This window comes from Lithobates pipiens, unplaced genomic scaffold (assembly GCF_037356315.1).
Source record: "Lithobates pipiens isolate NorthernLeopardFrog02 unplaced genomic scaffold, aLitPip1_a1.2 Scaffold_8, whole genome shotgun sequence".
In the NCBI taxonomy this organism is placed as follows: Eukaryota; Metazoa; Chordata; class Amphibia; order Anura; family Ranidae; genus Lithobates; species Lithobates pipiens.
The window spans coordinates 199,150,957-199,173,593 of NW_027507903.1; the positions used below are offsets into that span (position 1 = coordinate 199,150,957).

General features: G+C 45.2%; 1 protein-coding gene across 3 annotated transcripts in view; it reads left to right on the forward strand.

Moving 5' to 3' along the window:
* POT1 (protection of telomeres 1) overlaps positions 1 to 22,637 on the forward strand; it is a 154,180-nt gene that overhangs the window by 105,587 nt on the left and 25,956 nt on the right. For all 3 annotated transcript variants that reach the window (XR_013270871.1, XM_077472610.1, XM_077472611.1), the window contains one exon: positions 10,495 to 10,697. Coding sequence is in view for 2 of the 3 variants with exons in the window: in XM_077472610.1 (XP_077328736.1) it covers positions 10,495 to 10,697 (203 nt within the window). In the remaining variant the exon portion in view is untranslated. The remainder of the gene's footprint in view (positions 1 to 10,494; positions 10,698 to 22,637) is intronic.

The window sequence follows — 22,637 nt, forward strand, 5'->3', positions numbered from 1 at the left end:
TTTGTGTAAAAAAAAAAATGTGTTTTAATTTTTTTCCACATATTCCAAAAACTTCTGGAAATAAATTAACCATTCAAAAGACTCATTATGCCTCACAGATTATACGTTGGGGTGTTTGCTTTCCAAAATGGGGTAATTTTATGGGCAATTCCATTGTCCTGGTACTCCAGGGCCTTCAAAAGTGTAATAGGTGGTTGAGAAATGAGATGCGTCATTTTTGCTTGTAGAACGTCTGAAGGTACTACATCAATGTTGGTGCTCTGTATGTGGCCAAGCTGTGTAAAAGTCTCACACATGTGGTATCGCTGTACTCGGGAAGAGTAGCAGAATGTATTTTGGGGTGTAATTTGTTTTATGCATATGTTGTGTGAGAAATAACCTGATATGACAATTTTGTAAAAAAAATAATAATAAAAAAAAAATCTTAATTTTGCAAAGAATTGTGGGAAAAAATGACAACTTAAAAAAACTCATCATGCTACTTACTTAATACCTTGGAATGTCTACTTTGTAAAAAGGGGTCATTTGGGGGGTATTTGTACTTTCCTGACTTGTTAGTGTCTCAAGAAATGAGACTCACCTGATGTACTGAAGGCCTGATCAGATGTGATCAATTTTCAGTGATTGGCACCATAGTTTGTAGACTCTATAACTTTCACAAAGACCAAATAATATATACTAATGTGGGTTATTTTTACCAAAGATATGTAGCAGTATAAATTTTGGCCAAAATGTATGAAGAAAAATTACTAATTAGCAAAAATTGATGAAAAAAACAAAGAAAAAGGCATTTTTTTTTCACAAAATGTACGTTTTATTTTATTTATAGCACAAAAAATAAAAAACTCACTAGTGATTAAATACCACTAAAAGAAAGCTCTATTTGTGTGGAAAAAAGGACGCAAGTTTCATATGGGTACAGTGTTGCATGACTGAGTAATTGTCATTCAAACTGTGAGAGCGCTGAAAGCTGAAAATTTGTCTGGTCAGGAAGGGGGTGTAACTGCACTGTATTGAGGTGGTTAAAGAGTGTTACCCCTGAACATTTCATGTTCCTGTGTGTCTGTTGTACCATTTGTTCTCAATTTGATCGATTGACTTTGGTACAACCAGCATATTGGATTTATTGCCAGCAGCTATAGCTGCTAGCAGTCATCACTATGTGTTCTCCTGGCAGGGGTGGCTACCCCTTTGGACACAGCTGATCACAGATTGGGCTAAAAAGCCAATCACATTGGCTCTTTACCACATGACCAACTGTGTCCAATCGCAGCTAATCATGATGTAAAAACATTTGCTGACTATCGGCATTCCTTTCCCCACGCTGTGACAGTGTGAGGAGAGAGACGGTGACTGGCTAGTGTGAAAGGGGATATCTGCACTGATAATCAGGGCACTGATCATCAGTGTCCTGATTATTAGTGCAGCCCCAGCAGTGCCCATCAGTGCTGCAGATCAGTGCTGTCAATATAATAATATATAAAATCTTCTTTCTTCCCCCAACCCAAGTAATAAATTAAATTTGGATTTGAAAAAGAACCCTTTAACCCAGTAGGCAAACAAAATAAAGGGCATATTGTTATTAATACATTTAAGGAGAGTAAGGCTGGGTTCACACCTATGCGAATTGGATGTGGCTTACACCACATCCAATTTGCAGAACATTTGCAAATCTATTACTTTCAATCAGTCTGGTTCACATATGTGCGTTGCATTCGCACTCCGCATTGCCCAAAAAACGCGTGCGTTTTCTAGGCAGTGCAGTGCGAATTGCAGGCACATATTCTTCTATGGGAACGAATCTGATTCGCATATGTGTTCCGTTGTGAACAGGTATTCTCTCCCCCTCCTCACTATACCTCCCCCTCTCCCTGCTCAGCTGATCTGTAGCTACAACGGAGAGGAAGCGCTTCGCACAGAGAATGGAGCTGGAATTGGCACCAGACTGGTGTGAATCCACCCTAATACTGACTAGTCAGTAAACCTCCAGAAATTGCAACTTGACATGATACAGTACGGGTTCTAAAAATTACATATTTATACACAGAACAAGAAAGTTACAGCAGTAAGCTTAGAAGTGCTATATAAGCTGTTTTAAAATGGGCCTAGGGATATTACTGGAAGAACACTTGCTAAACCTGATGGCTGCTGTCCATTGTGTACAGCAGTGAAGGGTGGTAGCCTGAATTGTTATGACTCATGGAAATGTTTGTTTTATTTACTTTATTGAAATGCCATGCTGTGAGATGCGCTGACATAAGGTGTGAGTCGAAAATCGGCATGTCTGCATTTTTAGGAAACTCACTGTATCCCACTATTCATTTAGTTAAAAAAAAAACATGACATGCCACAAAATCCACAAGAATCCCTAATTTTTAAACTGTTTATTTTCATAATAAAGTTATTTAGATGCTTTGGTACAGAAATGAGAAATATTAAACTGCTTGTTATGCTGGTTAATAGAAGTGTGTGAATAAACATACTATAGCAGGTTTGTTAAAGGTCTGTTTTCACACGGATTCTTGTATGAAGTTCAAACAATGCAATGCAGCATCGGTCCCCTTCTGGCTCTAAGACTGAGAACCAAGCAATCAAACAGCCAATCGCTTGGTTCTCCTAGCTCCCAGAGCAGAGAGCTAGTGACTGTCAGTGGAGCGCTGGGCTGTGGAGGGGCGGGAGTGGCCGGCTCAGGCTCTCAGCGGGTCACTGAGAGGCCGAGCCGGGTGCTGAACCAAGTATATGGGCAGATCCTGACCATATTGTCACAATCTTTCCTGAGCCTGGACTGGCTCAGTGATGTCAGCTGACAGCGTGCTTCAGCTTGCTGTCTGCTGAAGACTGGCCACAGGAGTGCAAAACAAACTGCACTCATTTGAACTACAAGAGAAGTACAGCCAAACGAGCCTTGGCTGTACTTCTCCTTTAAACATTCATTTCTCGTTCGTTCATTGACGGACACCGCACCTTTAATCTTGACCATAGGGTTATATCGCCGCCTTCAGGAGAGGTCTAGGCAGAAGATGTCAAAACAGCAAAACTGCACAGTACTGCCCAGGGGGCGGTCCTACTGGCTATAACCCCTCACTGCTTCCAGAATCTCATTTTTTTTCTGTCTAGTGTAGGAGAAGAACCTGGCTCCCGATGGGGACCATTGGTCCTGGGAATTTTTTCTTTTTTCTGCTTTTTGATTCCTGTGATCTACAATCAACAGCCATGCTGGGTGACAGGCTGGATAATATAGATCCTGGTAGTCTCCCCATCCTGGCCATCGAGCATGAGCAGACCTTAGCAATACGCTGGGTCGGCCACGACATGCCTTGTCTGATCCAGGGGCGGCCAGTGAGCTATATGCTCTGGGGCACACATATGACTGGGCTACTGCTGTCCATGTCAGAGTGTGCCGTGGCCGACAGCCACCCTGTACTGCCTGGTGATGGGTCTGTCCATGGAATGCATCCAGAAGTCCCTGCAGGAGGGGTAAGTATGATTCCACCTGTCTCAGCAGGATGGAGCAGTTGGACATTCCCTGGGAGGTTGACTAGGGGCTCTCTCACTCTCCCTTTCTTGTCTCCCTGTCCCTTTCCCTTCTCCTCATGCTATGGGCCGCTGTGTGACTGGGCATAGGGGGTGCGGTGCATGTACCTGGCAGGAGGGCTCTGAGTCCTGGCAGGGGGCTGCGCTGGCGGTTGGTGGTCTGCTCATCATTTTCCCTGCTTTTAGGCCATGGTGGGGTATCTATGCCATGTAGGCCGGCCACCAAGCAGACCACGGCCATTTTTTTGTAGCCACAGACAGTTTTTCTTAATCGTCCATTTTCTGGAAGTCCGGTGGGCATTTTCCCGGCATTCTCAGACATTTTTTGCTGAGCGGCCATTTTCTAGTAGCCTCAGTTTGTTTTAGCTCTAGTGCTGGGTGGCTGGTTCATTCTGGAACAGCGCAAAACTTACACAGAACACCTTGTGGCTGGCACAGGGTAGAGCAGACAGCGGTTGCACAGTGCAGTACCTGGATCAGGGTGGTGAGTCCTGTGGGGGGCCCCTCAGTCTATGGCAGCTAGGAGGGTGGGCATTTTGTGTGACTTGCCTTAGGTCCCTAGTGATGACAGGCGAGAGTAGGTCAGCATGGCGTCAGAAGCTGGCGCTTCTTCCCCAGACATCCCTGTTATTGCAAATGGTTCCCCTGCACCTGTGGTGCCTATGGACGCCCTGTTGGCGGTCCTGGAGTTATGTTGCCAGGGTGAAAGCGGCGTGTGGGCGCAAGGGGGGTAAAAATGCCCCCTCCCCCCACTGTCTTCTGGGGAAAGCTCTAATTCAGACTCTGGTCCCGCTGTGGCAGACGGCCCCTGTTCTGGCGTGTCAGAGGATGCGGATCAGGACTGTTCGGACAGTGAGGATGACTCCATGTCCGGGTCAGTGCAGGAAAAAGCGCTAGTAGGTGCACTTATAACAGCAATGCGGGATACCCTAAAGATGGAGGATACGGCGAGGGCATCTACAGAGGTGTCGGTCCCTTTTGGGTCCCACAAGCCGGCCCGCACTGCTAAGGTGTTTTCCTACCTAACTTATTTTGATAAGTTTATTTACAAGGAATGGGAAAGCCCACAGCAGGCCTTTTTGGTCCAGAGACGGATGGCGGTGCATTACCTGTTTGAGGAGAGTTTCCTGAAACAATGGACATCTCCCACGGTTGTTGACCCCCCCGGTATCCAGGTTAAATAAGGTAAACACGATTCCGGTGGAAGGGACCCCCTCTTTCAAGGACCCTGCCGACAGAAGAGCCAAGGCGGTTGCCCGGTCCATGTTTACGGTGGTGAGGTCAGCATTGCGGCCAGCGTTAACCACGGCTCTGGTGTCACAGACACTTACTGAATGGGCTAAGTTGTTGCACCGTGAGTTTGAGAAGCAACAGGTTTCCCCAGTCTGCGTGGAACTGGCAGACCAGTTGGTGCAGGGCCTGAAGTATGTCTGTGATGCAGCCTTAGCTATGGCCCCCTTGCTTTCTAAGGCCTCAGTATCAGCTGTGGTGTTACGTCACCTGATTTGGCTTAAATGCTGGTCTGCGGACCAGGCATCTAGGAAAGCACTGATGGATTTGCCCTTCCAGGGGGAGAGGCTATTTGGAGCCTCACTGGATGACATTAAGAAAGTTACTTGGGGGAAGAGTATGTTGCTCCCACAGTCCAGGAAGGGTAAGGAGCAACGCTGTAGGCCATGGCCCTCCTTTTCTGCTCAGAAGCCGATTTTTCGTCCACCCGGGTCGGCAGGTAAGCTTTCCCAGTCTGGCAAGGTGCCCGCTGAGGTACAAAAGCGTCCCTGGTTTTGCAAGTCGAACAAACCTGCGAGCAATGAAAGTTTGCACCCGCCCAACTCTCGGGTGGGAGGTCGCCTTCGGGAGTTTGCAGCCCGGTGGACCTCCATACTTTCCGACCAGTGGCTTAATGCAAGTTTCTGATCCACTCCTCACTGCAAAAACAGCAGGATCCTGGAAACTGAATATGTACGCGGACACCACCTCTACGTACGATTATAAATCTTCAGAGAAGATGACTTTTGTGCCCTTAGAACCTGGCTTTCAACAGCCATGCCATTAAAACCAGCCACGGTAAAGCAGTAGTATTGGACCTTGTGACAGGAGGTCCTCTAGTATTGGGCCTTAGAATAAGGGGGTGGGCTCAGAAAGCTTGTTCTGAAAAAAGTACCGGGACAGTACAACTGTGTTGTTGCTATAGTACGCTAATGTGGCTACAGTCACCTTTCTGCAACCTAAAATCTCAATTAATATTAGACCACATGCAGCAGTAAATAGCAAAGGTTTTGCATTCCGCGTTTACTTGTGATTATGTGTCAGGAAGTAATGCATTCTATTGGCCAGAACGTTCAGCCATTACAATGTATTAGCATGCAAATGCACATAAGTACCATATGTTCTACACCATAAGACACGCTTTTTTCCCTCAGAAACATGGGGAAAAATGTCTGTTTATTATGGAGTGAATATATGCTAGGCACCGCCATCTCCGCAGACAATGCCCCCCACCGCCACCGCCAGAAGAAAAGCAGGAGAGCGGAGGACAGACACCTGAAGCCCCTGTGAGCGCTGGGCGATTCTGTCGGGTTCTGTCTCAAAACTCCTGTAAACACATATAGTGTGCATGGACACATACAGTGCCTTGCGAAAGTATTCGGCCCCTTTGAACTTTTCAACCTTTTGCCACATTTCAGGCTTTAAACAAAGATATAAAATGTTTATTTTTTGTGAAGAATCGCTAACAAGTGGGACACAATTGTGAAGTGGAACGAAATCTATTGGCTTTTTGAAACTTTTTTAACTAATAAAAAAATGAAAAGTGGGGCATGCAAAATTATTCGGCCCGCTTGCGTTAATACTTTGTAGAGCCACCTTTTGCTGCGATTACAGCTGCAAGTCGCTTGGGGTATGTCTCTATCAGTTTTGCACATCGAGAGACTGAAATTCTTGCCCATTCTTCCTTGCAAAACAGCTCAAGCTCAGTGAGGTTGGATGGAGAGCGTTTGTGAACAGCAGTTTTCAGCTCTTTCCACAGATTCTCGATTGGATTCAGGTCTGGACTTTGACTTGGCCATTCTAACACCTGGATACGTTTATTTGTGAACATTTCCTTTGTAGATTTTGCTGTATGTTTGGGATCATTGTCTTGTTGGAAGATAAATCTCCGTCCCAGTTTCAGGTCTTTTGCAGACTCCAACAGGTTTTCATCCAGAATGGTCCTGTATTTGGCTGCATCCATCTTCCCCTCAATTTTAACCATCTTCCCTGTCCCTGCTGAAGAAAAGCAGGCCCAAACCATGATGCTGCCACCACCATGTTTGACAGTGGGGATGGTGTGTTGAGGGTGATGAGCTGTGTTGCTTTTACGCCAAACATATCATTTTGCATTGTGGGCAAAAAGTTCGATTTTGGTTTCATCTGACCAGAGCACCTTCTTCCACATGTTTGGTGTGTCTCCCAGGTGGCTTGTGGCAAGCTTTAGACGAGACTTTTTATGGATATCTTTGAGAAATGGCTTTCTTCTTGCCACTCTTCCATAAAGGCCAGATTTGTGCAGTGTACGACTGATTGTTGTCCTATGGACAGACTCTCCCACCTCAGCTGTAGTTCTCTGCAGTTCATCCAGAGTGACCATGGGCCTCTTGGCTGCATCTCTGATCAGTCTTCTCCTTGTCTGAGCTGAAAGTTTAGAGGGACGTCCAGGTCTTGGTAGATTTGCAGTGGTCTGATACTCCTTCCATTTCAAAATGATCGCTTGCACAGTGCTCCTTGGGATGTTTAAAGCTTGGGAAATCTTTTTGTATCCAAATCCGGCTTTAAACTTCTCCACAACAGTATTACGGACCTGCCTGGTGTGTTCCTTGGTCTTCATGATGCTCTCTGCGCTTTCAACAGAACCCTGAGACTATCATAGAGCAGGTGCATTTATACAGAGACTTGATTACACACAGGTGGATTCTATTTATCACCATCAGTCATTTAAGACAACATTGGATCATTCAGCGATCCTCGCTGAACTTCTGGAGTGAGTTTGCTGCACTGAAAGTAAAGGGGCCGAATAATTTTGCACGCACCACGTTTCAGTTTTTTATTTGCTAAAAAAGTTTAAAATATCCAATAGATTTCGTTCCACTTCACAATTGTGTCCCACTTATTGGTGATTCTTTACAAAAAATTTAAATTTTATATCTTTATGTTTGAAGCCTGAAATGTGGCAAAAGGTTGAAAAGTTCAAGGGGGGGCCGAATACTTTCGCAAGGCACTGTAGGCTAACATAGAGGGGCGTTTAGAAGCGGAGAAAAAAAAAGCTCAAACACCTGTATAAGCAGCATTTTTTTTAGCTCAAGTGTGCATGAGGCCATAAAGCTATAGTTCAGTTCCAGATTTTTTTTATTAGTTTGCATTCCAATTACAACCTTTTTTTTGTTTATTTTGTGATTTTAAGTTCCTCAACGGTAAATCTTGTGAGATCTTATTTATGCAGTGGTCTCATGTTCAGAAATGGGTCAAAAAAGAAATTCCCATACATGGGAAAATAATCTGGTACATGATAGTTGAGAACTTTTGACAAACATGTGGTGACCGTGGTTGACCTTTTAGAAAGATGTCTTTTCTTCCGGGTATTTTCAGTAAAAGAAAATGCCAAATTATGTATGAATAACATTTTTGGCCACCCATGCGTATAAGATAACTGTGATACCAGTGATATGCACATAACAATAATACCCTAAGGTCAATTTGAATTCCTAATTTGCTCATCCTTGTTTAGTTCTTAGCTGATCTCCTCTAGCCTTCTTCAGCCACTTTTTTTTTTTGTCTACATACACTCTTTCCAGCATCTGTTGCAGATCGCTATTTTAGACTGGTTTCCCGAGTGGTGATGATGATACTTTTGTCTGCGTGATGTGTGTCACTTGTGATCTCCATCAGGGGTGTGTGTGACAAGTTTACAACTCAGGAGCACTCCTTTCAGGAAGTGCCTGATCAAGGGGATCAAGGGCCCTTATTGTGGGATCACCAGATTTTATTTTAATGGAAGCTGCGTGTTTTAAAGTAATAAAAACACCCTTTGTAATTACACTAACATGTTGGTATACAGTGCCTTGCGAAAGTATTCGGCCCCCTTGAACTTTTCAACCTTTTGCCACATTTCAGGCTTCAAACATAAAGATATAAAATTTTAATTTTTTGTGAAGAATCCCCAACAAGTGGGACACAATTGTGAAGTTGAATGAAATCTATTGGCTATTTTAAACTTTTTTAGCAAATAAAAAACTGAAAAGTGGTGCGTGCAAAATTATTCAGCCCCTTTACTTTCAGTGCAGCAAACTCACTCCAGAAGTTCAGCGAGGATCTCTGAATGATCCAATGTTGTCCTAAATGACTGATGGTGATAAATAGAATCCACCTGTGTGTAATCAAGTCTCTGTATAAATGCACCTGCTCTGTGATAGTCTCAGGGTTCTGTTGAAAGCGCAGAGAGCATCATGAAGACCAAGGAACACACCAGGCAGGTCCGTAATACTGTTGTGGAGAAGTTTAAAGCCGGATTTGGATACAAAAAGATTTCCCAAGCTTTAAACATCCCAAGGAGCACTGTGCAAGCGATCATTTTGAAATGGAAGGGGTATCGGACCACTGCAAATCTACCAAGACCTGGCTGTCCCTCTAAACTTTCAGCTAAGACAAGGAGAAGACTGATCAGAAGATGCAGCCAAGAGGCCCATGATCACTCTGGATGAACTGCAGAGAACTACAGCTGAGGTGGGAGAGTCTGTCCATAGGACAACAAACACTGCACAAATCTGGCCTTTATGGAAGAGTGGCAAGAAGAAAGCCATTTCTCAAAGATATCCATAAAAAGTCTCGTCTAAAGTTTGCCACAAGCCACCTGGGAGACACACCAAACATGTGGAAGAAGGTGCTCTGGTCAGATCAAACCAAAATCGAACTTTTTGCCCACAATGCAAAACGATATGTTTGGCGTAAAAGCAACACAGCTCATCACCCTCAACACACCATCCCCACTGTCAAACATGGTGGTGGCAGCATCATGGTTTGGGCCTGCTTTTCTTCAGCAGGGACAGGGAAGATGGTTAAAATTGAGGGGAAAATGGATGCAGCCAAATACAGGACCATTCTGGATGAAAACCTGTTGGAGTCTGCAAAAGACCTGAAACTGGGACGGAGATTTATCTTCCAACAAGACAATGATCCCAAACATACAGCAAAATCTACAAAGGAATGGTTCACAAATAAACGTATCCAGGTGTTAGAATGGCCAAGTCAAAGTCCAGACCTGAATCCAATCGAGAATCTGTGGAAAGAGCTGAAAACTGCTGTTCACAAACGCTCTCCATCCAACCTCACTGAGCTTGAGCTGTTTTGCAAGGAAGAATGGGCAAGAATTTCAGTCTCTCGATGTGCAAAACTGATAGAGACATACCCCAAGCGACTTGCAGCTGTAATCGCAGCAAAAGGTGGCTCTACAAAGTATTAACGCAAGGGGGCCGAATAATTTTGCATGCCCCACTTTTCATTTTTTTATTAGTTAAAAAAAGTTTCAAAAATCCAATAGATTTCGTTCCACTTCACAATTGTGTCCCACTTGTTGGTGATTCTTCACAAAAAATAAACATTTTATATCTTTGTTTGAAGCCTGAAATGTGGCAAAAGGTTGAAAAGTTCAAGGGGGCCGAATACTTTCGCAAGGCACTGTATCAGATTTTACTGCTTGGGCTTAGATCTGCTTTAGGACACCAACATCAATGAAAATGTGCATAGACTTAACAATCTTCTCTGACTTGTGTGTGGACAGTCTGTTTAAAGATCCTCATCTTTTTTTCCCTACGAAACCTTGGCTTTCTGAAACCACTGATCAATTTGCTATTTCACCTCCATTTCTTATAACGTCCTATCTACATACAATAACAGTAGTATATTTTATGAATATGTTTTCTCTATTAGGCAAGATATCCCAGATGAAGAAAGGCTTGACAATATTTTGCAAGGAAATTACACCAACTGTCCCGACACAGATGCTCAAAACGCGTATTGGTATCAGTCTGTTAAATGGAAGAGAAATCAAGAAGACAGAGCGGTGACTATTCATTTTGTTAAAAAACATGACATGCTGCAAAATCCCCAGGAATCCCTAATCATGATAGAAGGTAAGATTTAGTTGCAGTTAATAATACGCACCACTGGATGGCATCCTTACTTCATTTATAAACTGTTTATTTTCATAATAAAGTTCTTTAGATGCTTAGGTACAGAAATTAGAAATGTTAAACTGCTTGTTATGCAGGTTAATAGAAGTGTATGAATAAACGTACTATAGCAGGTTTGTTAAAGCTCTGTTTTCACACGAGTGCTTGTATGAAGTTCAAACAATGCACATTTAATTATATACTGGTCTTCTATTTAACAGGATCTTCATATTGGAATAGATAGATGTCTTATCATTAATCAATTCGTGTAGAGCAGGAACTGTTGTAGTGAATTTAGGAATCAAAAACTGAATAAATGGTGAGGTGTAATCATTTAGAACAGAACCATATTTGTATTGCTATCTAGAACAAGTTAGAAGGCTGGCCGGAGGAGTCGTCTGAGGGCTATATATCCCTCCTCCTCCTCCATTAGTTGCTTCATCAGCTCATTCCGGGTTACACCGACACACGTCACTTCCGGGTCCTTGCTGAGCAACGGTTGGCTGCAAAAGTGGTGGCGGTTCCTCTCTTGGTGCACCACCGAAGAGATTGCCCACCCACTCACCTTCTTATCACCAAGGGTGTATCCTGCATCATGAGGGGCCCGCTTCTCCCGGTGTTTCACACCGGGGGTGGGGGTGATCGGCCACCCGCCAGCTCCTCTCTCCCTGTGTGGATCTGGCATGAGAGGGCCGGGGGGGGGTTAGAATAATGACCGGCGGGCCACCCGCTTTGGGGCATCCATCCTCCCTCTTCTCCCTAGTCACGCCAGCATTAAGGGGGGCATTACAGAGATGAAGCAGTTTTCACACTTGCCCTTACATCCATCCGCTGGAACGTCTATAGGTCAGAAAATACTGTTAGTGGATTTTATTGAATCATGTCCTGCCAACGATGATGTTCAAAAGGAGGGTCATTGATTTGGTGCATGTTCTTTCCTGGGTTTTACTCTACTATGTTAGAAATACAATTCCCATCCACTTCTCCCAGTGTTTGTTGTGGTCATCTGCTGATCAGAGCCAATCGTACACAGGTCAGGACACTGCTATACTTCACTGGCCGCATGCTTGTTTCTGCCCATTGAACTGCCAGGTGGTGACAGAGCAGCAAATGGCCCCGGGGCCTTCCTTTCAAAGACAAGTCAGCTGAGACTGTCCCCTGGATCTATCTGGGGGGTGGGTTCCTTTACCATACTTGCCCACTATTCCCCCAGTGCCTGAAACATGTTGCGCTGGCAGAAGGCAAGAGCGGGCTGATCCTGCTGAGGTCATAGTACAGACACGCCCACTGCCAGCTTAATCTCTGGTGTGCCGGGGATTCTGGGTAATACAGATGCCGCTGCTCCTAAAATCAGCAGCTGCTGTCATGTGTTCAGTCATAGCTTTCTGTCAGTAGGGCTGTCATAGTGTGTCACTGTCATAATGGGTGCTGTCACACATGTTCAGTCATTACGTTCCAGTCTAGCGGGTGTGTCATAGCCTGGTCGGTCAGTGTGTCTAGCCTCAGCATCTTGGTCATAACGTGTCCAGTTAATAGTGTTCCTGTCCAGCGGGTTCTGTCTGAGGGGGGGCATCATAGCATGTCACAGTCACAGCGGTTACTGATGTTCAGGTGCTGGCAGCAGGCGCTGTCATTAGGCGTTCAGTCTCTGTGTTCCTGTCACTGCATGTTCAGTCATAACCGGTGCTGTCGCGGGTTCCAGTCGCAGCAAGTCAGTCACAGTAGTTCGGTCATAAAATTTTCCTGTCATAGAAGTTCTTGTCAGCGTGGTCTATGGTTCTTTCACAGTGGATCCATCACAGTGTTTCTGTCACAGCGGTTATGTCCAGCGCGTTTTGTCCTGTCGTAGTATTTTTGTTCATAGGGTTTACTTCGTACCATTAGCAGCAGTGCTCTGAGTACACTACTGTATAACAGACGTTAATTCTAGATCTGCTCGGTGCTCTTGCTGGGTTTTTTCAGTCTGTCAGCATCAGTCATCATTCGCGGCATTTCCGTCGTAGCTTTCGAGGGTAGTATTCCTGACGCAGCTTTTCTGTCATGGCACTTCATTTGTGGCATTTCATTTGTAGCATCTCAGTTGTAGCATTTGTTAGGGTCTGTCACGTCTACGGATCAATACGGGCTGAGGTTTAGTTTTTAATTGAGTGTCGTCCCACAATCTTCTCACCTCTTCACTATATATATATATATATATATATATATATATATATTACATGCACATTCACCATTACGAATACCCACCATAGTCTGTGGGTACCTCAGCCCTGAGTGTTCGTTTTTAATTACTTGTCTTGGCGCTGCAGGTTGCTCGGGCTCGCTTACTGCATACACTAGGGTGGTGTTGTCATTAGGTTCACATTCACACGCTGTTGGCTTGTCTTTTCTGCACCTACATCCTCATACTTGTCAGGTATGAAGGGGTGTTGTTTTAGTAGGTTGGTTGTCTGTTCTCATTTCTCTTGTTTGTGTTTCCTTAGATCAGGACATGTTGCGCATTTCGGAAACAAACTATTCGCATTCATCTCTCCACCGCAGTTTGGGGGTTCAGTGAATGGAGCATCCCATCATTAAGGGGTGGGGCCATACCAAACTCATAGCTGAGTCTTATCTCTGGTGTATCCCTTTCCTGGTCTCAGCTTGGGGGGGCAGTACTTTTTTTAGGTTGTTATTCCCAACTCCATCACAACCTCTTCCATCCACCAGTGCAGAACATGTTTCATGCATGATTCTTCAACCCAGTTTCATGCAGTACTAAATTCTCTCTTACGTCCTTGCTACAATTGTTAGATAGGATGGAGCCCGCTCGGCTAGAGCGGAAGTGTCAGCTGCGACCCCAGCTCCTGCTCTTCTCAGTGCTCCTGCAGGTGATGTTGGAATTTCTTTACAGTAGCATGTAGAACTGGGGGCAAACGTGGTCACAGATGATCGATCTGGCCAATGGTGCTTTATCCAGAGTATTCCAAGGGCTTCTACCAAGGGTGGGAAGGTTTCATAGGTTCAGGTCTCCGGCTTTTGCTGCATATTGTCTCGGCAATTTGGCCTCATCTACCAACACTATCAAGTACTTATCAGGTGACCAGCATTTCAGGCCCCTACAAATTCCTGTCAGTCTGTCCATTTTTTGCAGCTCACCCTCTCTAAGCCATCATAAGGGTATTCAGAGAAGTCAGGGATGTTCTCTTTGGCACAGCTACCAGTTACCAGCCAGGTTTTCGTGTTTTTTCAGACTTCCTGTCTCCTACCCTTGGCGCAGTTTCCAGTTAGTGCTCTAGGCAGTTCTCTTCTATTACACTTATAACTTCCCCATCATTAGAATAGATGGATAAGCCAGGGGTTCATAGTTATTAGTGTACCACAGTAACAGTGTCGGATTAAAGTATTTGTCCTTCTCTGCAATATTCCTCAGATCTGCTCTTTCTCCCTCTCCCCATGCATCCTCTCGCTACAAACAGTTTGTTCTCATGTCCAGGTTTAAGTGCCAAACTAGGCTCAAATCCTAAACCCCTTTTTCTGGATATTTGTCTGGATCAGAGGCAACTTTCCTAGATCTCGAACAGGGGGTCCCTTCTTTATCTTCAGGTACATGGGGTGCTGGAGATCCTCCATTTTAGCAGCTACTTACGTAGTCCTCTTTTCTGTAGTCATCCAGGCATTCGCTATTTTCTGCACTGATGGTTGTTGCTAGTCCTTCATTGGAGCTTTCACATCACACCTATTTTGTGTCTCTTTTTGCCCTCTTTTAGGCATACTGACCAGCTAGGCCAAGGCACATCTCAGGTCTTGGTTGTTAGGGTTATCACATTTTCAGGTGAAGATTCCGACTACGAGTTAGAAGGCTGGCCTCCGGCCAACCTGAATTTGTAGGAGGAGTCTGAGGGCTATATATCCCTCCTCCTCCTCCATTAGTTGCTTTGTCGGCTCATTTCTGGGTTCCCACCCACCCATTCCCCCATACTTCATTATTTGATTTACATTTTATTCATTTATTCAGGGTATGCCCTCTTTTAGGCATACTGGACCAGCTAGGCCAAGGCACACCTCAGGTCTTGGTTGTTGGGGTTATCACATTCCAGGTGAAGACTCTGACTACAAGTGCAGTTGTGCTTAAATCAAAAATGTCACTCTTTTTATTTGATTTGTATGTAATATGCCACAACCAGATTCCTGGCAGCTACTCACATTTGGGGTTTGTATGTCTGATTCCTAAGTCAGTGCTGTGCAGTTTCCCTTCTCCCCTCTATTTGAAGTATCACAAATCAAATTCCATTTTCCAGGGCATGTCTGACTCTGGAGGGCTTTGAGAAAATTTTGACAATATAATACATCAAGCTTTTTCTGTGTGCAAGAAAAAGCAAGGCGCTTACATTAAGTGAGTTTGGGAGTACCACTCCTGCATTATAAGCTGGAAAAACAAAAAGGATTCCCAGACCAGGGAGTAGACTGTGTGGTTGAACTGGATGGACTTGTGTCTTTTTTCAACCTGACTAACTATGTAACTATGACTGTGGCACCACAGCTACTGTACACCTGCATTAAAAACTGAAGCAGGTGGGTTTTGCTTCACTTATCCTTCAAAGCTTTATATTCAATTTTGATAAAAAAAGTGTATCTCTAAAGTAGTAAAATGCTGGCAATCAGGAGGGAGAGTCCCAGACGACTGAGGCACTAGTGGACATCGCTGGATCAAGAGTGGGCTCAGGTAAGTATTAGGGGGCTGAGGGTGGCTGCTACACTCAGAAGGCTTTTTTTTTTCATGCATAGCATGCGTTAAGATAAAACACCTTCTGCCTTTACAACCACTTTAAAGATCTGGTACATTTATGTACATTACATAACATTTCATCCCATTCCTGCTTGTGAACTGCACCCTACAGTCCCCCATGTATGCGTTTATGGCATTTTATCTAAAAACAAGATGCCAACCAATGCTGAATTACTCTAGGTTTGCTATCAGTAATATGAAGTCAGTGGAGGTGTTATTACTTTTAAACATTTTTCGATCTAAAGCAGATGTTATTTTGATGCATGGGAGATCAGGTGTGGTCTGTCCAACCTTTATTCCTACTTCTTTGTGCTTGTGCCAGCCGGCTGCATAGTATAGAGGGCGTTCTGCTCAGTACTGACACTGTACAACTTTGCTTTTGTTTCTGTCCCTCCTTATGTGCATGGCTTCTGTCATTGCAATCCCTTCCAAAATCTTGTCACTGTCTTTTCACTGGAGCCACTTTGAGTATTCTGTGATGACTATTGTGCATGTTCTTTCATTGGATTCTTTTGAACTCCTTTGGCCTGTCAAAATCTGTTATGCTTTATAGCATTTTTAAATAAATGAAGAAGATTCTGAGGTTACTGCGACTTTCTTGTGCTCCTGATATGCACTGGATGTCAATTTGTAAACTACTTTGAAGTCATCCTGTCTTAACAAAAATGTGGCTAGTAGAACTGCCAAATGACAGACTTGGAACGGCCACACAGCTGGTAGAAGCAGAAGTTATAATCTGCCTTTTTGTTCTATTTAGCAATGCTTAGTGAAGCCACAGTATCGGTATGGAAGCCAGGAAGCTATCCACTTCAAAAAAGTTTATTTGTGCTGTTTTCTGACACTTTTAAAACTGTATTTATAGCAGTCTGGGTGTGTAGCAGCTCTGCAGCATAAACAAATTTGAAATTTAGCATATTATTGGTGGCAAGAAAATGCAGGCCCAGTTAACGCAACCCTGTGACTACAATATAAAAATAAAATAAAAGCACACACTCTATTTAAGGGCTTTACTACAGGACACAGTAGTGGTCGTTGGGAGGAACCACAACAGGTGACTGGGCATCCAAGACACCCAGAAGTTTCAGATATTAGTGGAACTTTTAGCTCAGGGATATGCAATTAGCGGACCTCCAGCTGGTGCAAAGCTACAAGTCCCATCATGCCTCTGCCTCTGGGTGTCATGCTTGTGGCTGTCAGACTTTTGCTATGCCTCATGGGACTTGTAGTTCTGCAACAGCTGGAGGTCCGCTAATTGCATATGCCTGTTTTAGCTCTTCAAGGTGCAAATATTTGACACACTACTCACCAGGTAAGTATTAAATCTCTTCTTTTAGAATGCTTGTATTTTATTTACTGTAATGACAGGTTATCCTAAAAGGATGCTCCAGGCAAAATCTTCAATAATATGTAAGTGAAAAGCTATTCGTTTTAGTGAACCATGTGTAAGGGGAAAAAAAAGGTCCTGTGTAGTCTTCACCCAGTATTGGGTTCTGCTTTAAATGAAGACTTACACTAGTTGGTTTCGGGTAATGACTAGCAGTTCAGTTCAGCAGAATGCACTGCATTATAAAGCAATGTTGAAAAAAAAAAAAGTATTACAAAGCAAGAAGTATGATTTCACTAACTGCAGAATAGTAATTAAAAGCTAAAACCCAAATTATCCTTGTCCCTAGGAATACAAGTAAAATAGGTGAGTGCACATTTGCATATTAACACACTTTGCGTAAAGCAGTCTATTCGCTTTATGCTTACAAACATTTCATTTGGCGATATCAAAAAACAATGTATCACTATTCAAAAGATATTTTGATGAAGCACTACATAGCATTCATAGAGGTAGAGTAGTGTTATAAAGCATATTATACATCCTAAAGTGTCTTAAAATCAAATTGTGGTTTGGCCTGGCCCCTCTCTCTCCTCATTGGCTGTGTTTGATTGACAGTAGCGGAAGCCAGTGGCATCACTGCTGAGTCCCAGGCAATCAGGAGGGAGAGTCTCAGATGACTGAGGCACTAGTGGACATCGCTGGATCAAGAGTGGGCTCAGGTAAGTATTAGGGGGGCTGAGGGTGGCTGCTACACTCAGAAGGCTTTTTCCCCAATCGTCTTTCAGGACAGCCACCTTAGAGAGACACCGGCTCCTCCCCTCTGAGGAAACACCGCCTTCATTTTCATAATTTAAGCCTCCTCCTCCCTTCGTTCCTCAGTTATGGTGTTTCCTCCGGCGGGGAGACACCGCCAAGGAACCTTAGGCTGAATTCGGTTGGTGAAACTGAAGCTATCCGAGCGGAGCCCCGGCCCCGTTCGGCTATCCGACCGTTTATCGGTCGGTCCGGGACAGTCCTATCAGCGGGGAGCTGAAGTGTTCTTACTGTCCATATACCCTAAACTTCGCTTGGGGAAAGCAGGAAGTTTATGGGGTCGTCCGTTCGTTCACCCGCGGGTGTTTCTCTTTCCACAGTTGCACAGGTAGCTGTTGGAGGCACGTTCGTACCACGCTTCCTCAACGGGAGAATGTCCGAAGCAGAGGCTTCAAGAACTCCTGGAGATAACAGCACCAGCCACTCAAAGGTAATAGCCCTGGAGAGGGGTTCCCTTACCTTATAACCAGTAGCTCCACTGGTGTGTTTTCCCCCTAGGTGGTCGGGGGGAAGGGCAGTGCGTCTGGGATCCAGGTGGAGATTGATCCTAGGAGGGGGCACTCCCGGTGGTCCTCTTACGTATTGATGGTGTTTCTTTTCTTTTCTTTTTAAAGTTTATGCTGCTCTCTCTCTTTTGCTTCGGTATCTCAGAAAGACTTAAGCAGGTCCCCCCTTGGCTCTTGGAGGAAGTGTCCTTCATGTAGAGCCTCTTTGGGGAATTCCTGGTTCAAGGCACTTTGTAAGGAGTGTATTAAAGGCCTGGATAGCTCAGTCCGTAGCTCTGTTTGGGTGCCATTAGAAAGCAGGCAGCGGAACAGGGTGCAGATCTGGCGGCTTCTGTAAAGGTTTCAATGCCCTCAGCTCCAGAGCACTCTTTTCACCAGCACAGCAGAGTGTTCCACCTAACCCAATGGTTGTTCCTCCCACAGGTTAGGGAGAATCCAGAGGGTTCCAGAGGGAAGTTGAGGAAGAAGTTGACAGGGCCGTCTCAGACTCCCAAAGGGAGACTGAGGGTGAGGACTTGGATGGGGAACCCAAAAGAACCTCACGGTATAAACTTCCCCTGGATGAGATGGAAAGGCTCTTGAGAGCTGTCCAAGTCACTTAGGAGGCACTGTCACCCCACGATCAGATGTACTAGGGCCTAGGGGGAGCGGGTGTTCCCGAGTCATGACGTCTTGATCGATGCCATCAAGGATGGCAGGATCCCCAAAGAAAACTTTTCTTTTCTGGTGCATTAAAGCAAAGGTTTCCTTGGGCGGAAGAGGAGGCTCTCATCTGGAATAAAATCCCCCAGGTTAGATGCGGCCTTTTCTCAGATGTCCAGGCATACTGACCTGTCCTTGGGGACATGGGGGTACTTTTAGACCCTATGGTTTGAAGATGCCTGGGTTTTACCATAAGGAAATCTCTAAGCCTGCCATAGCAGCCACAGTGGTGGCTCGTAGTACAAAGTATTGGCTTATCCAGATGAAGCAATGACGGCAGAGGAGTCTTTTCTATCCTCCTTTTCCCGTGCTGCTTTAGGCGTTGGCATACTCTGCGGATGCTTCGGCTTAATTCATTCGATTGTATGCAAAGTCCTCGGCTCTGACCAACTCAGCCTGGAGGGCCTTAAGGCTGTAGACATGGCAGAGGGACAGGGCGTCCAGATCAAAGCTCGGTGGAATTCCTCTTTAGAGGAGACCCGCTGTTTGGGCCAGGTCTTGAAGCAGTGCTATCGCACGGCTTATAAGAAAGAGGCCTTTCCCCTTAAGAAAAAATAGGGGGAGCAGTTAAAAAGGATCCTTCCTCCCCCAGCGGGAGATGATCACCTCCAATCAGTTTGTGTTGGGGATCATCAAAAGAGGTTACCGTGTGGAGTTTTCAGAGCTTCCCCCTTTTGAGACTCCTTGTCACTGAGCTGACAAAATGTGCCTTTCTTTCCTCTGCAGGAGTTAGAGGAATAGGAAGTGGTAACAAAGGTCCCAGGAGATTAAACAGGCAAGGCTTCTATTCTCTCATTTGTGGTTCGCAAGCCTTTGAAAAAGTTCAGGCTCATCCTGAACCTGAATCGTCTGGGTGTCTTGGTCACCTACAGAAGTTTTTGGTTGGTTTTAGTCACGGGGTGAGGGCACCTCTTCCACCAAAACTGTTTCAGGGCATCGATAGTAAGGATGCATACCTGCATATTTCCAACGCAGAGAGCCACCAGCGTTTCCTCATGCTGGCAGTGATAACCTCTGTAGGGGTGCTACACCTTCAGTTTAAAGCACTCCCCTTTGGGCTATCCCCTTCTCCCTCGTATCTTCACCAAAGCGATGGTAGAGGTCCTGTCCTTCCTCCGTCTCAGGGTAGTCTCTGTGATCGTGTATCTTAACGATCTTCTCCTGTTTGTCCCTTCTCTGGCGCAGTTGAACGGGGATCCACAGTTTACAAGGGACCTATTGGTGAGCTTGGGTTGGCCTCTGAACCTAGGGAAACTCATCTTAAACTTCTTCCCAAGGGGTCACCTTCCTGGGTGAAGAGGGTCAGGTTGAGCTTACTGACATCCACGCTCCTAGCTGTTCAGTGGACGGGGTTACGTTACTGTCCTCTGCAAACTATTCATCTTGAAGGTTTGGGGCCACAGTAGAGGGCCTTAGGACTCTTTGTTTTCGGTTCTAACTCAGGTAAAGAAGCCAGGAGCGGTGGCGTGTGACAATGCGCGCCGTCTCCCAAAGGCGCAGTCTGCGGTTGGATTGCGTATGTCTGAGTTCTAGTCCACCCTGTGTGAAATCACGAGGGTGTCCGTTGCTAGCTTTAGCACGGTGGCTCACGACTGATCACCGAATGGCAAAGGTCACAGCTGACAGTCCTGTGCTGGCAAGGTAGCAGTGAGTAGCCGACTTAGAGCATTGAGATAATACTACACAGCCCGTATTTTAAAGTCCCTTTGGTGGGATAGGGGAGCATGTTTGTCACAAGGCCTAGAGTGGATTTGGCCAATATCCAAGGAGGAAGGAGTCAAAGAGACCCTCAAAATTGGAGGGAGTTGAGAGCAGTAGATCTGGTTCTCAGGACCCCGTAGAAAGTGCTCTGGGGACATTAGGTAGGGGGGATGCCTTCGATAGACTTCTTTTGCCCCAAGGGAAAACGCGAAAGAAGCCATCTCCTGTTCTATGAGCAGGGGAGATGGGATGTCGGAAGCAGACGCACTAAGCACAGACTTAGGGTTTCTCTAGGTGCTATGCTTTCCCCCTTCCCGTCCTGATTCCCGTCCTGATTCCTGCAGAGTTGAGGAAGTTTCAGGTGGAGATCACCATCTCTTTCTAATCGCACCTCATTGGCCCAGGAGGCCGTGGTTCTCCATTCTGAAGGGCCTGTCGGTGGAACTCCCCTGGGTTTTTTCCCGGTGTCCAATCTGCTGCCCCCAGGTGGAACCTTGCAGCTTGGCTACTGAGGAATTACCGAACGGCAAAGGGGTCTCAGACTGTTAGTAGCCACTCTTTTGAATTGCAGGTAAATGGAAGCTCAGACCATTTTCCTGAAGGTATAGAGGCGGTTCAATAGCTGGTGCTCAGAGAACTCCCGGTTAGCCCCGAAACATTGGAGAGTCAGGTATCCGTTTCAAGCGTATTTCTGGATAGACATCTAATGTCAGACCTTGGGATAGTAAGGTTCTTCAGAGCCTTAAGTAGGTGAAGACCAAGCCTTTGGTCGCCCCCTTCCCAGTCGGGATCTTGCTTTAGTTTTACAGGTTCTCACAGGGGAACCTTTTGAGCCGTTAGAACCTTGCTCGTTAAGATTGATCACTCTCAAAACTGTATTTTTGGTGGCAATCACTACAGCAGGGAGAGTAAGTGAACTCGAAGCCCTTTCTATGAGGGCACCTTTTTTTACCTAAGGTAGCCTCTAGTTTCCATAAGAATACAGAAGATTGTGCTACCTACTTTCTGTTCGAATCCAGTAAGAGAACAGGAACACATGTTTCACAGATTAGATGCTAAAAGATGTGTTCTTCATTATTTGGATTGCACAAGGTCAGTTCAAGAAATCTGATTCACTTTTTGTGTTGTTTTCTGGGGCTAGGAAGGGTTCCAAAGCCTGTAAACGTACGATAGCTAGATGGTTAAGGTTAGCCATTGGACAGGCTTACGTGACAGGGGGGTTAGATCCTCCAGTTGGGGTTAGAGCACACTCAGCCGGGGCAGTGGCAACTTCTCAGGCAGAGTGGGCTGGGGCATCTCCTGCACAGATCTGTAGTGCTGCAACGTGGTCCAGTGTTTCTACGTTTGTGAAACATTATAGACTGGATCTTCTGTCAGCCAAAGACCAAGCCTTTGGCCGTATAGTACTGCAGGCAGTGGTCCCACCCTAAGGTAATGTACTCGCTTATCCTCTCTAAGGTGGCTGTCCTGAAAGACTATTGGGGAAAAATGGAATTACGTACCGGTAATGTCCTTTTCCAGGAGTCTTTCAGGACAGCACCGGTTCCCACCCAAATTGTTTGCAGATCATCGGGAACTCATTACATGAGGCCGTCAGGTAAGACTTAAAAAGTTTATTTGTTTGACGTGTTCTTGTGTCTCCCCAGTTGGCCGGAGGTACTCTGGAAGAACTGAGGAACGAAGGGAGGAGGAGGCTTAAATTATGAAAATGAAGGCGGTGTTTCCTCAGAGGGGAGGAGCCGGTGTCTCTCTAAGGTGGCTGTCCTGAAAGACTCCTGGAAAAGGACATTACCGGTACGTAATTCCATTTTTTTTTTTTCATGCATAGCATGCGTTAAGATAAAACACCTTCTGCCTTTACAACCACTTTAAAGATCTGGTACATTTATGTACATTACATAACATTTCATCCCATTCCTGCTTGTGAACTGCACCCTACAGTCCCCCATGTATGCGTTTATGGCATTTTATCTAAAAACAAGATGCCAACCAGAAGGTTATATAAAACAGAGTTTAAACCTTTCCCCCTAAAGGAATTACATATTTACGCATGCAATGTATAGCAGAAGAGGAAGGGGATTGTGAAA